The sequence below is a fragment of the Cottoperca gobio genome, chromosome 8 (assembly GCF_900634415.1).
Source record: "Cottoperca gobio chromosome 8, fCotGob3.1, whole genome shotgun sequence".
NCBI classification, from domain to species: Eukaryota; Metazoa; Chordata; class Actinopteri; order Perciformes; family Bovichtidae; genus Cottoperca; species Cottoperca gobio.
In genome coordinates, this window is record NC_041362.1 from 7,262,976 (window position 1) to 7,274,380 (window position 11,405).

Sequence of the window (11,405 nt, forward strand, 5' to 3'; positions counted from 1 at the left end):
AACCTCCACATAAACGGTTGAGTTTAAAGACCTCCAAAGATTAAAGAAGACCACTTGGAGTGTCAGAGAAAATGAATAAGCTCTGCAGCTTCTCCTTGTGTCTACACCGGTAGCTCACAGCTGATCAAGCAGTCCATTTGTTGTATTTTTATTACAAATGATTTAGTTTATGCATTTCTTTCTGGTACCCATCTCTTACTTTCATCAATAGTACGTGTACCTACACAGAGAGAAAGTGTTTTTCCTGAAGTGTGAGAGGAACTGCATGATTAAAAGGAATTCAGCGGTTGTATTAACGATTGGGAGAATGTTACAACAAAAGGAAGGTGTCTTGTTGACCATAATATAATTTGCCTGTGGAAAATCTTCAGACTGGATGCTGTTATCTTTTCTCAAACATCAAGGCTTTTACTCAGAATCTCTTGTTCAATTATTTTACCGTGTTCTTTAAACAGGGCAACACATTTCTCAACAAGTCAGGTATAATAATGGAAAGCACAGCTGACCTAGAGGTAGTGCTCTTTCTGCTTTATCCATTTCTTAAATATGTAGATCAGGATGTCTGAATCCCTCCTTAAAGCCACACAGCTCTCATTTACAAAAAAAGTGGAATAACAGTTCAAATTAAGGAGGAATCTTAGCTTTTCTAGAGATTCACCTTCCCTAAGACTAATTTGCTACTAGAGAAGAATGTACTATAAGTATGTTATCTATGAAGTAAATTACCATGAAATGGTTATGAATAATACATTAAACTTACCTTCAGATGACTCCGGACGAACACTGGATTAATTAGGATGTTTTACAGTAAATGAGACACTATTGTTCACAATCCTTTGCTCTCGTTCTCCTCTCGTTCTGTCCCCCTTCCTCTCTGACGGACTCTCTTTCTCCCCGGTCCGGCTTTCTCTCCCTCCAGAGGCTTGGCAGCTATTTTATATCTCTAGATGCCGGATCTACATTTTCCATCCTCTTTCCCCCTCTGGAAGTGGTCCTTTCATCTATTCATCTTCTCTACTGATCCTTTGAACCGGAGGGGATCTCAGACATCACTTTCATTGTGTAGTATTGATCCTGTGCAAGATGAATAATTTAACATAGATAAAAGTCAGCTATTGCTAACATTTTCTTATTTACTTTCTCAAATTCTCAATTCTTATTCTATTTCCCTCAAAGCAGAAAGACATTTGAGTCTGTAATTCAACTAGTACCATGATGGTTATCAAAGACGGACATGAGAGGAGTTTGAAAGATCATGATGATGATTAGGTGCCTCAAGGGTTCTGGTATACTTGTGCAAATGCATTAGTAGAGTACCAATGTCAGTAATGTTTAAAGAGGTAAGACTCAGTTTGATATTCATGGTAATACTAAACAGTAAAATGTGCTTTCAGCAGCACATAAGGTTTGTTTGCTTGTTAAAGTTCCAGTACCAATTTTGAGACTTCATAGTTGCTGCTGAGAGGATCTTGTCCATATCACACACAAACAGGAAGGAAGTGGAGATAATCTTCTATTTCCTCTGTATGTAAACTGTTTCTATCCTTTAGGTCAAGTGTCCCAGCAGTGAGCAGGGATTGTAGTGTGATTGTAAGACATAAAGGTGGAGATAAAGGTAATATCATTGCATAGGTTTGATAATTGCTTTCTGTTTGCTCTTAAACAACAGTCTTAACTTCACTCTTAGCTTGTTGATATAACATAAAGAACTTTGATGAAAATCCTTCAGATATTCAAAACTAATTTATTCTATATTTTAGATAATAATTCAACGCCAGTGATGCAAATACCTTCACATGTAGTCCTTAAACATGAGGTACATAATATTTATTTAATTTAAAGCTTTCAGGAGAGGCATAACAAGTACAATTTCAAATACATCAAACTTTGAAAGACAAAAAATGTAAATCGGAAATACAGAACAAAAGAAGATTATTTTGAGCAAACATCAAACAGCAAGTCCAAACCTGTGCTTAAACCAGTGCTTACAACAGTACAAATATTATAAAACACAATAGTAACAAAAGTTATATTTGAACATTCAAGCTTTGAAATAAAAAACTCTTTTGAAATATAGATATAATACATTTAACATGTTACAGAACGCAGAATGGAGCAGTAATGCAGTCACTTACTATAATACATACTAAATTGCCCAGCAATATATACACAAACATACATTACAAATATCATAATTGTCCTTCTTTGTGTTGGTCACATTTAGATAATATAGATTTAAATATGCTGGACAAGTTCTACAGAAAAAAGTGCTCGTCTCTTGTCTTTGCCGGTTGAAGTACCTGGATAACACGACAAGCCATATTAGATGTACCTGATAAAACAGGTCTTCATACAATTATCATTTGTATTAAATTATAACAATCAACATTTCCCTTTTAAATAGCTTAAAATACAAAGAACATCTCAATAGCAAAATGTAAATGACTATTTACAACATTTTGCAGTGAAGCAAACGGGTGCACTGACTACAAACGACATGGCAGTAGTTGGCCATTGGTCTTAGATGGCAGAAATACATCAGACTTTGTTCCCAGTCACTGTTTAGCTCCTCAGATGCGAGACTCTCCTGTGTCCTGGGTGCTCTTGGATGCCTGAGGACCACAGAGGGGAGAGACAAGCCGATGAGTCACAACAGACACTTTCAGTATATACTTTCTTCATCAGGACAGGCTGTACTCTGACACACTTTACTTCACATCTTCTACAATATCTTGTCATCTTAAAACCCTGGAAAATAATTGTGTGTTTGTTTTTCGATGGTCTCCAAATGAACCTTGTAGTGACTTCACCGCATTAAGTCTCTAAAGAAATCAAATAACAGTTCAAACTATGCTGTCCACATGCATACTAAATGTTCAATGTAATGTTCTACTGTTGAGCAATTAAGGCATCTGTTATATCACAATAGGTAAATACTAATTGCAATTATTTTCTAACCTCCTTCAGATTTTGTGTTTTATGAAAATAGGTAGCCAAAGAAACTTTAAATAGATATCATACTGTATCATCACATTTAATGCAGCACATTTTTTATGTTGCATTCTGATGATATGAGTTAATTACTGGATATTCGATTGCCTGAATCAGAGACACACGTGAAATATAAATAACTGCTTACATGAGCTTTGCTGGTGTGCGAGTAACTTAAGTCTGAGTAGCTCTTCTTCCGAGGTGCACAGCATCTGGACAGGATGTTACCATATTCTTCCCTCACCTAAAATCAGAATACAAATCAAGTTTTGACAGCAGAAAAACCCAGCAGAGCCTGTCTGTTTCTTTGAGAGAGGAGAAGACTTGACCAACCTGTTTAGAAAACAGACAGTGCATGACGAAGAGCATAACCCCCTGAAAGCTGCCAAAGATGGTGAACAGGTACGATATGATTATATTGCTCCCCTCAAACAGGAAACAACCAAAGATCCACATGGTGCCCAACAAAGTCAGCTGAGCCACTGCAGTAATGGTGAACGTCCTGCAGGAGGCAACAAAGATACACACAGGTCAAAACTAGGCCACTTTAACAGGAAATAGTTAACTTTTTTAGGGAAGAATATTTATTATATAATCCTCTTTAGTGGGAGAAGCAGCAATATGGAAAATGTGTAGTTCCACATGTCAAATATATGCTCCCACATTTACACACAAGAACACTTCCAAACGCACACATACAGCCTACGTGGGCCTGATTGTTGCAGGCAGCTTGTGCTGACTCACTTTATTTTCTGCAGATTATCCAGGTCAGGGTTTAAACTTGAAAACTTCTGTGCCAACTTCCACACAGTGATGAGAAAGAAGAAAATGTTTACCTGAAAGGCAACAGATGATGAGGTTTAAAAAAAAAAAAGCTCTGTAGTCAATTTTAAAGATATGTTTCACCTCAATAATAATTGTCTTACTCACAATAATGATGACGCAGGCAGGACCAAAGAAACTCCAAATGGATTTCAGGTCTAACCAACAACTGCAATTCATATTGAGAGTTTATTGAGCAGAGGTGTCAACGAGTTTTAGTTATAAATTAAAAATACAACAAGATCAGCATCAGTGGAGGGAACTTACTGTTTCTCTGTGCCATATCCCTTGGCATTAGCTAAGGCAGAAACTGCAACAATAACAGCTGGGACTCCATAGCCACCTGCCATCATGTAGAGGGTTTTAAAGCTGGTGTTAAAGACCAGGACTACCATCCTGAAGAGTTGTATGCCCTCTAGACACATCCAGCAAAATGCTGCCAGGAAGAAGAAATGCAGCAGCCCTGCCACCACTGCACAGCCAACCTAATGCAGTAGGGAGAGAGATGAAGATCAGTATGACAGCAGGGAAAAAAGGACAAAGTATGCTGAGCAATGGGGAGAAAGAAATAGGGAGAAACTACTTGCTGAGTTGTTGTTTATAAATCTTCAATCAGCACCCGAATAAATCATTCAGTAACTGTGCTGTTACTTAGAGTATATATTCCTCTGCTGTATTCAAAGATGTCACACATTTTACTGCACTCATCTGGACAGTGCAAGCTGTTAGAATTTACCCGGCTTCCCGTACGAGAGATGCCTGCAAGGAAGATAAGGGTGGCAATGAAGAGGCAGATGCACAGGTGCAGGTGGATGGTAGTTCTTGGGCTTTTGATGGAGCGGATCAACGAGAACGTCAGGATGCAGATGAACAGGCACAATAGTGAAAGGGACAGACCCACCCAGGTGATCAGCTGCAACTCAAACTTGTCCTGTTGCGAGAGAAGGGTAACATTATAGTACACAGATATAAACTCCGAGCTATAAGCGTCGTGATTTGCTTTGTAACATGTGAGTTTTTTAACCTCTATCTCATAGAGTGCCATGAGCACAGCAAAGCTGCTCAGATGGTTGCAGGAGCACACAGTGTATTCAGGTGTGGACTTCACCACATTGCAGCCACGAGCAGACCATGACCCTCCTTCCACTGAGGAGTCCCAGAACACGCATGTGTGGTTGGATTCATTTGTCTGTGAAATAACATAGAGATAATGACCATTATAGAAGTAATATTTTCCTGCAGAGTTAGATTATCATCCTTAATGGCAAACTAGGTGCTACCTTTGTGAGGTGGTATAAAGTCAAATTGACTGGCTCTTTAAGGTGGCTTGTGTTTCTGTTACTGACAGTGACAGTCACAACTTTAGAGTTGATCTTGTAGCTTTTCTCCACTTGAGATTTCATCCCACTGAAGAAGCCATCTGCAAAGTCTTCCAGGTTTCCATAGCTCAGCAAAGACACCGTTGTAAAGCCTTTCACAATGATAGCAGGATAACACTCAATTAGGTGGACATTCATTACATTACGTATGTCATCGTCTTAAGGAAAATGGCATGATGATTACCAGGGTAATAGGAGGGATCTCCAGCGGCTGTCTCCAACAGGATGTCCAGCCGAGATTGTTTAGCCTTAGATGATAAAGTAACAGCTCCCTGGGGTAAATCAGCCCCCTTATGTAGCAGCAGCTGCACATCTGGATCCAGATACAAAGATAAAACATTTTTTATCAACATGCATTTCTTGTCTGTTAATTACTGTAGATGATTTCATCAAAAGAGAAATCTACCAGCTGTTGAAAAATGCATTACATTAGCAGAAGTGTAAACCTCAACAAGTTGTCTTCGTACCCGTGTGAGTGGAGAATCTTGTTGTCCCAGGGGGCTTCATGAAAGGTCCTATGAACCTCATAAGTTCCTCCACCATGTACAGAAAGGTGGAGACTTTCGTGTTATCATTAATGGCTCCACTGGACAACAACTTGTCGATCACAGACAACAGTCTCTACAACCACAGGAGAGGAGGGGGAGAGGGAGCAGCATGAGCATGTGCAGGGAGAAACAGGACACCAAACCACCTCAGATCAACATAAACAGTCTACACAGCACAGACATCTGAACACCATGGGACAGAGCTGGAAGGGGGAATAACTTCCTATTAACGGAAGGCTTTTTTTTCTTTGCATAATCAAATTGTATTTCAGTTAATTTATGTGCAGAAATATACCGTCAGTGGGTCCTCTTTATCCAGTTCTGTTGGATTCTCACTTTCTGTGAGCTCCAGACAGTTCTTTTTCAACTGCATCATGAGATCATGGGCAACGGGAAATTTCTGGGAAACCGATTTGGGGAGAACAAAACAGAAGTGTGAGGCAATAGACATTTTAAATATATGTTGAAGTGTGATAAAACTGTGTCTGGTGTGATGTTACCTCCGTCAGATTCTTCATATCTTTGAATATATCACAGTTTAACGCTGAGGAAACAAGAAATGTTGTTTCATTAAATGTGCTTGCTGATAACCATATCATTGAGGATACATATACTCATGAAAATACTCTGTGTATATATTTACTGAACAAACACAGGTTCATACATGGATGTTGGAAAATGTTGAGCGCTGTTGAGTTCTTACCAGTGCAGCGAGAGCCTTTGTTGCCATAGTTAGTGAACCCTGCGTGGCATGCACAGTCAAGGCCGCTGGCTACACGGTGGCAGGTTCCATTTCCGCAGATTGTCGTATCAATCATACATATGTCTAAAATGGAAACAAATCAGAGAGAAGAAAATGGTTACACTGTGTGTATCAGTCAGTGCTAATGGAACAACAAATATCCAGGTTCAACTAAATGTCCGTATCAAAAATGGGGCATGACAGGTTTTTTAAGATAATGCATAACATTTTCTTTTTTTTTAAGCAAACAGGACAGAACCAGAAATGAGAAAAATCTCAGTCAGAGCTAAAATCAAATATTTAAACTTTCTTTCAATGCTTCTTTCAATACATTTCTTGAGTTATCACATCACTGTGACTCATTACAGGATTGAACAGAAGTGTTTTTGTGGCATCATGTCATAGCCCTTACCTTCACATTGCTCCTGATTGCCAAAGAAGTTAGATTTGCCAGATTTCAGTCCAAAGCCATCATTACAGACACAGTGATAACTGCCTGGTGTGTTGACGCATGTTGCATTCTGACCACAAACCTTTTCCTCTCGACATTCATCAACATCTATATGAGCAGGTAGGAGACATTTAAGAAAAGAGAATCATCACTAATGTTTTTTTCATCTCTAACAGCGCTAACATCATCTCTTTGCAGTTACATGAAAATAACAAATATACATACTACTGTATATACAACCCATAGTATTATCTTATAGTGCGGGTACTGATAATCATCTAACCTTTACATGTAACGTTGTCACCGTGGCGAAAACGTTCCACTCCGTTAGTGGAAATGAATCCTTCATCACAAATGCAGGAATAATGTGGCATTGTGTTGAAACATTTGGCATTAAGTCCACAGATGCCACTGTCCACCAAACACTCATTGATATCTGAAAGTAAAAGGTAAGAACAGGACTTTTATATTTAAATGACTGCAGCAGTAAAACTTGAATCAGAGTCTCTGTTATCATTGATTCAATAAACACGATGACTTACCTTTACATATTGCAAATGTTACAGCTGAAAAATTCCTATTCCCTGTCGATGATCTGAAACCCTCCGCACATTGACAGTAGAAGCTGCCAAACGTGTTGAAACAGGCCGCATTCTCTCCACATGGCCCGACCTCTTCAGGATAGTCCTCATCATTAGAACATTCATCATAATCTTGATTAAGGGAAAATGTATGTGAAAAAGATAGATGTGAATAAGCCAATTTTCATACCAAAAATAAAGTTATAGTGATAATACATTTCATCAGCATTATTTGATTTCAGGCAAATGATTTAGCAAACCATACAATATATTTCTAATTTCGATATGCAAAGATGAGTGATCTAAATCGTCATTGAAACATGCCACAACATGTTTTTTTATTTTTATGGTGGGTTTTTCATACCAATGCATTTTTGCTTCTCAAAGCTAAATCCTGGAGGGCACTCCAGCGACATGGCGAGGGAGAGGGAGAGGGAGAGAGCTGAAAAGCAAACAATGGACTGTTAGTCAAGTTCTGAGCATTAATGCAACATCAGACATCCTGGCATCAATGCTCAATCTACCCTACACTGTGCAGCCACAGAGACATGATCAGTTTGACCACATAAATAAGATCAGAAATGAGATTTAAATGTAAATTCCCTCATTTTCCAGCCTCATTTCCTCACATTGTTCCAACAGCATCTGCACAATAATTCAACACGTGGATGTCAGGAGAACTCAGCTTCCTATGTATGAGGAAACATCAGCTGGCATAGCACAAGCACAAAAAAAGCATCACATCCTCAGACTGTAAGAGTGCAGAGTCAGTCCTCTGTGGTCGCCTAAATAACACCAGATAGGGTGTAACGTAGACCTCATAGAAACAGGAAGAAGAAGGAGGACAGTTACTTCCCTCCCCCCCCATTATCAGTTTATACAATCCATTCAGTATAATAATCAAAAGAAACAGCTAATTAATTTTGAATTGAAGGGTCAGTTCATTAAAATCACAAAGAGGCAAACCCCAGTTATCAATAGTTGTATCGAGCCATGCAGATAATTCTTGTATTATTATTAATATTTGTTGACATTTTAAGATATTTGCTGCTCAAGTGTTTGCTACAGAACTAATAAAGTGGAGGTGAATAGAATTTTCTATCTGAAAAACCTCAACAGTTTCACTATTTGTTTTGCCTGTGCTTAAAATAGTTCGCAGTAAAAACTGCGTGGGAAAGTACAGCGTGTTTTGGCAATTTGGGAGAATTGAGACTCATTTGTATAATGTAGAACTAACATGAAGTGTTTTCAAATTTATTTATTTTTTTCTCTCTGGGCAGCTGATTTCATGACATGATTTCTACGATTGCTTTCTTATCTGGGGACATGATAGTCTAAAAAAAAAAGTTGCTTGCTAAGATTGAAAGTGACATGAATTGTGTAATGTTTCTGTTGCGTTGTCTCATGGCAACACATCCGAGTTTCCCTCTGTTACCGTGGACACTATGAGACAACAAGTATTGTGGGTGCTGTGTGATGATCTCATAGTGTATAAATATCCCTTTAACATTAGAGGAACAGAGGTCGTCTGTGCAGTGGGCCCAGATAGTGAGCTGTTGAAGAAAAGCTGCTGTGTTCAGTATCACTTCTTCTCTTTTTATTAATTCATGTGGGCTCTTTCCCCACACGCAGACTGCTGAGGAGCAGTTTGAGTTTCTCACTTTTATTTATTTTATGGCATTTATTTCTGCCAGTGAGACTTACTGGATTTTACTGGAGATTTTATCTCAGCGGAAAGTTGTTAAACAATGTAATAAAACATTGAACAAAGAATTGTTGTATAGAATTGTTTTAATTTTGTCATTCACTGATTTATTCTTGTTATGATCATGTGATTGTATTTTTAATTTCTCTGTGGAGCACTTTGGTCAACACCTATTTTTAAATGTGCTCTATAAACAAATTCTACTTTTTGTTTTTATTATTAGACAAGTATTAACTTAATTTGCTCCACTGTACATTTATCCACAGTATTGTGTTAAATACTAAAAGTGTCATACAACATCTATTTTTTCCTCTAAAATGTCATAGTAGATTTTAACAGAAAGTATTCACAGATATAAATACCTATTGTTAAAAGTTTTCTGGCTTCTGCAGCCAGTTAGTTTCCCTCATTGGAGCACAGAACATTTCCAAACTTTCCCAACTACTGTGCAAATGGATGACAGATGTGACTCACCGAGTATCAGGAGGTTCCACCTGCCCGCCATGGTGAAGAGACACTGTCCAAATCTCTACAAGGAAAGTTAAAACAACAAAAACTGGAAACTCTCTACATTTAGATGGCACAGCAATTTCCCTCTCTTGTCGTCTCTTTCGCTACTCTTCTTATAATTTTTTTTTTTTTAATTTGAAAGGTCCCCCACTTCTTTCTGTAACTCACAAAACGTAAAGGAAAGAAAATTCATCCACCCATCCCGTTAATGGACTCGCAAAAGTAGCTACAGTATATGCCGATACCGAAAAATAAAAAATATATTAATAATGCTGGAATCATTAGCCTCTCTTCTCATACAATGATCTCTCCTCTCTCACTCTCCTTGTCTGTCTTTATCCCCATTTGAATCGTCATCTGCCTTTACTAATGAGGTTACATGCTGAGATGACTACTTTTTCTGGGGAGGGGTTTCTCTCTCTCTCTAAATCACGCCTCTGACACAGAGAGGTTTGGTTTAGGTTGGGTTTAGGAGAGTACAGCAAGAATGGTTACTGAAACGCAACTCCTGCTCTTGTTGGGGTGGGGTGACCGTGACAGGAAATGGCTCTACCAGCTCACTCGACTGACAATGTGTTACTAAGCAGTGTTTTTGTAAAGGTAATTTCTGTCTCTCTCTCTGTCTCTGCCTTCGTTCCTCTATCTGTTTCTTTCCCCTCTGTTGGACTCTGGGACACACAGGGGGTCAAGAGGAGTTTATGCAAGTGGTCATTGTCCTGCTGGTGGGTACAACCTCCCATCCCGCAGAGATTTAGCACTATGGTGATGACATATATAGATTTCTTTGAGACAATGTAACAATGGTAACAATGTTGAGCTTCATTTGGAAAGAAGTGAACAAAGAACAGTGATGTTTATATGTAATTCACAGCTCCCTGAAGGCAGTCCTATTTTTTAATGTAAATGTAAGTAATGGATTGATGTTTACTGAAGAACAACGAACAATAATTATCGTAAGTTTCAGAAAGTGTCTGTCAGTAAGAGGAAATACAATTCTGAGAAACCTGCATGTACACAATGTTCCTTCCTTTATCACGCATCTTTGATATCGCAACACCTACGTCACACGGTGCCTCTCTGCTACACACAACTTTACTTATGCAGACTTGTGTGGGTTGTAGTGGCCAAAACAAACCAAATAAATGGTTACATTTCTAGTTTCCAGCTCACAGTGGCAAGGTCATGTTCAGGTCTGAATACACTGTCCCAAGGCTCACTGACAGGCAGGGTGATTATTGCATTTTTACACTACTAAAACAATGAGGTGAACTTTGGGCTTTGTGTGCGTGGAAAAATGGAGTTGACAGACAGCAGGCCTTAAGGGACTGTACAGCTGTGTTACAGAGCATGCTCACAGACAGATCTTGAAATGTACTGACATTAGCATGACCTATAAACCCCCCCCCCCCCCGCCTGTAAATAGGACAATTCTGTTAGTGTTCAGAATTCATCTATTTTTACAAGAAATGTGGTCCATCAGTGACATAGTTTTCAAAACATTTCTGGGGTAGACTCTATCCAAAAAAGTTTTTTCAATTAAAAAAGAATAACTCTGAAATATTTAAGCTTAATAAGTTCTTTCAAAATCATACAAACATAAAACAACGGCCTCTGTGTAGTGGTTCTGCAGCGCAGGTAGATACGGTATTGGTGGATGAGTCTTTGTTTGGAGTAAA

The 11,405-nt window shown here is 38.6% G+C and overlaps 1 protein-coding gene across 1 annotated transcript; it reads right to left on the bottom strand.

The window, feature by feature from the left end:
- Positions 1-1,805: 1,805 nt before the first annotated feature.
- adgre5a (adhesion G protein-coupled receptor E5a) lies at positions 1,806-10,102 on the bottom strand. Its single transcript, XM_029436871.1, has 19 exons — positions 9,694-10,102; positions 7,879-7,956; positions 7,476-7,646; positions 7,217-7,369; positions 6,895-7,041; positions 6,444-6,566; positions 6,241-6,284; positions 6,036-6,140; positions 5,660-5,813; positions 5,377-5,505; positions 5,094-5,284; positions 4,838-5,002; positions 4,550-4,744; positions 4,081-4,298; positions 3,922-3,982; positions 3,736-3,827; positions 3,325-3,493; positions 3,140-3,235; positions 1,806-2,612 (listed from the first exon to the last, which is right to left on the bottom strand). The coding sequence occupies exons 1-19, from the start codon at positions 9,722-9,724 to the stop codon at positions 2,571-2,573; spliced, it is 2,364 nt and encodes a 787-aa protein (XP_029292731.1). The 5' UTR covers positions 9,725-10,102; the 3' UTR covers positions 1,806-2,570.
- Between the last annotated feature and the right edge of the window lie 1,303 nt (positions 10,103-11,405).